At 36.8% G+C, this 4,542-nt stretch overlaps 1 protein-coding gene across 1 annotated transcript; it reads right to left on the bottom strand.

Annotated features, from left to right (window-relative positions):
• Positions 1–667: 667 nt before the first annotated feature.
• LOC104229623 (uncharacterized) lies at positions 668–1,240 on the bottom strand. Its single transcript, XM_009782279.1, has one exon. The coding sequence runs from the start codon at positions 1,238–1,240 to the stop codon at positions 668–670; it is 573 nt and encodes a 190-aa protein (XP_009780581.1).
• Between the last annotated feature and the right edge of the window lie 3,302 nt (positions 1,241–4,542).

Raw genomic sequence — 4,542 nt, 5'->3', positions numbered from 1 at the left:
TTGCAATTCCTCAAACTCTTCTTGAAGTACTTCTTTGTCAATTTCACATACTTCATGTTTGAGTTTCCAGTTTTTAATCTCTCTATTTAGTCTCTTAAGCTCATTCATCATTTTTTGAGACTCTTTCAAAGTTAAATCAAGAATATCCTGCAATTCATTGCATCTTTCACAGTTATAAGATCTTACCTCACTTGTTTCACCTCGTGCCATGAAACAGTTTTCATTGTCATCTTTGCCTTCGTCGTCTGAAGTGTCCTCATCTGTCCAGCATCCTGAGGATTTGTTCATCTCGTTTTCCAGAATCGTCATGAAGCAAAGATTTGTTATATCTTCGTGTTCTGAACTATTTTCATCACTCTAGCTTCCAAAAGATTTGTTCTTGTTAAAGCCTCTAGAAATTTTTCTTTTTAGTTCTGGGCACTCAGCTTGAATGTGTCCAAATCTTGCACACTCATAGTATTTTCCATCATTTTTGTCCTGTTCATTGTATTGCTTGGATCGTCTGGGCGGAACTCTTCCTTTCTTTGTATTTCAGAATCTTCTCATTAAGTCATCCATGTTTCTTGACAGCATAGCAATCTCTTCTTGTAGAGCTTCAGGATCATCATCAATTTTATTTTTAGCTATTTCAGTTGAAGCCTTGAATGCGACTATCTTCTTTTTTTTCTTATTGATGAGTCTTCTTGAGATGCGTCTTTTCAAAGGCTATGAGTTCTCCTCGTAGTTCATCATATAATAATTTGTTTAGATCTTGAGATTCAAGTGTGACTACTTTGGTCTGCCAAGTGGTTGGCAGGCTTCTGAGAATTTTTCTGACTTGATCTCCACTAGTATATGACTTGCCAAATGCTTTTAGATCGCTAATTATTTTGCTGAACCTGGCAAAAATCTCTTCAATAGATTCTCCTTCTTTCATTGAGAAGAGTTCGTAATCATGAACCAACATGTTGATATGTGTTTCCTTTACATTGCTGGTTCCTTTGTATGCAACCTCAAGCGTGTCCCACATTTTTTTGGTTGTATCACAGTTAGAGATTTTCTCATATTCTTCACCACTTATAGCATTGTGAAGTAGATTTCTCGCTTTATTGTTAACTTGTACTACTTCTATTTTCTCTTTTATATACGAATCTATATCTTCAGGATTAGCAAGTGGTGGAGTAGCAGCTGGTAAGGTATAGTTCCCCTTTTTGATGACTCTCCAAACTTTAACGTCATAAGCCTTGGCAAAGATCTCCATACGCACTTTTCAGTGAGAAAAATGTTATCTATTGAAGTATAGTGGTCTAACTTGTGAAGTTCCTTCCTGGAAGAGAACTCCTACGATAACTTGATTTGCCATGATCTTTTCTCACAAACTGTTAAGCAAAAGTAGAATGTGAGCCTTGCTCTGATACCAATTGAAAGTACAAGAGGGGGTGAATTGTATATTTTTTACTCTTAATCTCTATTAGTCGACTGGTTTTTCAATTAGTTGACTAGATGTAATAACCTAACAGTTATAATAGCAGAATATAAAACACAGAAAGTAAGTAAAGGAATTAAAGACACCGAAATTTTATACTAGTTCGGACTTAATGTGAATCTTAGTCCAGTCCCATTGGGTTGTAAGGGAGTTCTCTTTAGTAATGCATTTCTTTGAGTATAATGGAAATGACGTGATAGCTCAGTTCCTATAACACTCATCTCTTTTGATACAATGTCTCACCAGTGTTGTACTCTCTTTTTTTCTCTGACTTGTTACACAGCAGGACTTAGAGAACTACAATGTTTGTTTACAGTAGAATAAAGAGAGGATTTTTGGTTCGATCAAATTATATGTGTCTAAGGCTTGATGTTGAGTATAAATGTTTTGGTGAAGGTCGTTTGCTTACGAGACTTGACAACCCAAGAGATTTGATCCTTGGAAAGAGATTGATTCTTTCCAAGAATAAGATTGCTTGTCGTTGCTCTTCCTTGATGAGAGGAAATTGACAGCTTTCCTTCTACAGTTGTTGATGATGAGGGTTTACTCCTTGATTGTTGGTCCTTCCAAAATTAGCAGCTCCGCTAATCTTCTTACAGAATCTTCGATGCTTTTTGACTGCTTCAATCTTTCGGATTGAACGTGTTGGCCTTGATTGATGCTTTAAGTTTAGGCTTGCTTGATTCTTTCCATCGTAGTTGTCCATGATCTTTGCTGATTGATTCGTAATCTTTGCTAGTTGATTTCTTTCCTTAAGTATCCAAATTGAATTCAGCAATCTTGAAGTAGCTCCTTGATTCCTTGATCTTCTCTAATTGATTTCCTGCACAGATATATTATTTGCATCATTAAAATTAGATCTAACAGTTATTGATGAATAAGGAGCCAGTACATGAGGTAAGTTAAGACAAGGAAATAATCCGAGAAAGATTACGTGGAATATGGATATAAGAATGGGCCGACAAGTAGTTGGTAGTTGATTCAGGAAGAGCCTAGTCATGACTAGATAAGAAGTTGCAAACAAATCAGCAGATCATGCAAGATAAAGGTAGTGAAACCTAACATGGAGAATTTAGCCTTGCAGTAATGTCGTTATAATATTTGAGATATATTCAAATAGGAGTCAGGGTAGTTAAAGGTACCGTATAAGTGTTATGGGGATAAAAGAAAGTGTCACCCAGAAGGCAGTCAAAATATCAGTTCAGAAGCAACCCTACAAGCACAAAGGCACGGAGGTAAGCAACTACGGATGATTATAGGCAAAGAAGGGAATCAAAAGATCTGTAATAAGCTCACATCTTTACGAGAGTCAAGGGTTCTCCCTAAGTACTACAACGAAAGACTAGCTGAGGAAACAAGGAAGAAGGCTTCAACCTAAGCACAACGACCTAAAGAGGGAACAGTCATGTAACAACATTCTCACAACAACATTGGAGGCACTCCAAAGGAAAGTGGCACCTACCATGGCTAATAAACAAGAAGTAAAATTAGAAGTGATATTCGAGATCATATGAGTTGCACGAAAACTCTGGAATGTGTAGACACTAAAATAAGCTATGCATGGACGCAACATGGGGGCAGAAAGACTAGGAAAAGTAATAGCTTACTTTGAAAGAAAGCTAAGATGCAACGGAAAAAATTATTCGATCAATGATCCAGAGTTTTTTACGTTATGAACACACTTAAGGGTTTGGAGTTTTATACACGCAGTATATACGGCCGTAGAAGATTCGGGTATACGTTAAGAGAAAGAATTGAGCCCAGGTCATAAAAGAATGATTAAATTGTAAAAAGATTATATCATGCATATTCCTCAGCGCCCACGAAAGGCTAAATAGAATAAGTAATACCATAAACCCCAGATAGGGAAATAACTTAAGCCGACATAAAGCCGATCAGAAGAAGAAGGAAACTAGAGAGTTACATCAATGAAGTAAATCAGAAATTCGATTATTGGACCCAGAAGTTATAGGAATCATGATTGAGAACATAGCAGAATCACTTTTACTATTATAGGTACAAGAGAGATAGCACAGCAACCATACTCTATAACGGCTCTACGATAAAGCCAGTTAGAAAATACCAACCTCGTAAGAATTCAGTATGGAACTCCCACCGAATTGTATAGGCACCAGAGGTGCAAGTATTATAATAGAATTTCAAACGGTAGATGTGATTTATACCTATGTGGAAAAGAGGTTATGAATGAGAAATAAAAGAATATGAGGTGATATTTTAAAGTAAGTAAGGTAAAGGTAAACAACGTATGAAATACTCAAGTATAGAAGGACGAGAGTGGTCCATACTTCAGGTAAAAGACTAGAAGCGCTGGGATTCAGTATCCAGGAATGATAGCAGCGTCATCAGTGGCATACCTTCCAGCCTATGGTTTCTAAGTACCGAAAGGTTTAATTAGAGAGTAAAATGAGAGTTAGAGATGATGCAATGTATCGCTTGATGTTCCAGAAAAGCATAACGGAATCGATCACAAGCTAAAGTATGATAGAACGACAAGGTCTTAAAAAGACAAGAGTAAGTATAAGAAGAAGGCAAATGAGAAGGTGACAACAATGGATAAGTCCTCGGGATTAAACCCATGAAAACAAAGGAGTTGATGGTCCCTCTAAGTTATAGAAAGCTCAATATAGCCTGAATGAACTCAAAGGAGTCTAAAACTAGTAGCATTTAGAAAAGATGGAATGCTGCCTGAGGGTGTAATTGTGATAGATAAAGGATGATGTTTGGGCCTTCGATTGAGTAATAATTTCATGAAGTGCATATGATTAAAATACACACATAAGGTAAACTACATTGGGATGCTGTGAAAAAACAGTTATGGAAGTATAGTATAGCATCACCCCTAGGTGGATCAACCTAATTACTCTAGATGTCCCCGAGGAGACGCGAGCCCTAGCTGTGGTATTACAGAAAAGATCAAGTTATTAGTGGTAGATGAGGAATCAACATTAAGGTAAATCAAGAATAGGTGGATAAAAGTTTAAAAGTATGAGATGAAATTTGACCATCAGTCTTAAGGATAAGCAACTAGAGTAACCTGGAGTTGGTTGCATACCTCA

The sequence above is a fragment of the Nicotiana sylvestris genome, chromosome 3, assembly GCF_000393655.2.
Source record: "Nicotiana sylvestris chromosome 3, ASM39365v2, whole genome shotgun sequence".
Lineage (NCBI taxonomy): Eukaryota > Viridiplantae > Streptophyta > Magnoliopsida > Solanales > Solanaceae > Nicotiana > Nicotiana sylvestris.
The sequence above is the reverse complement of the archived record's forward strand: the minus strand, read 5'-3'. Positions and strand labels throughout refer to the sequence as shown.

Bases quoted from the DNA above. Each gene is read 5' to 3' on its own strand.
- LOC104229623 (XM_009782279.1), bottom strand. From the start codon at position 1,240: ATGGAGATCTTTGCCAAGGCTTATGACGTTAAAGTTTGGAGAGTCATC.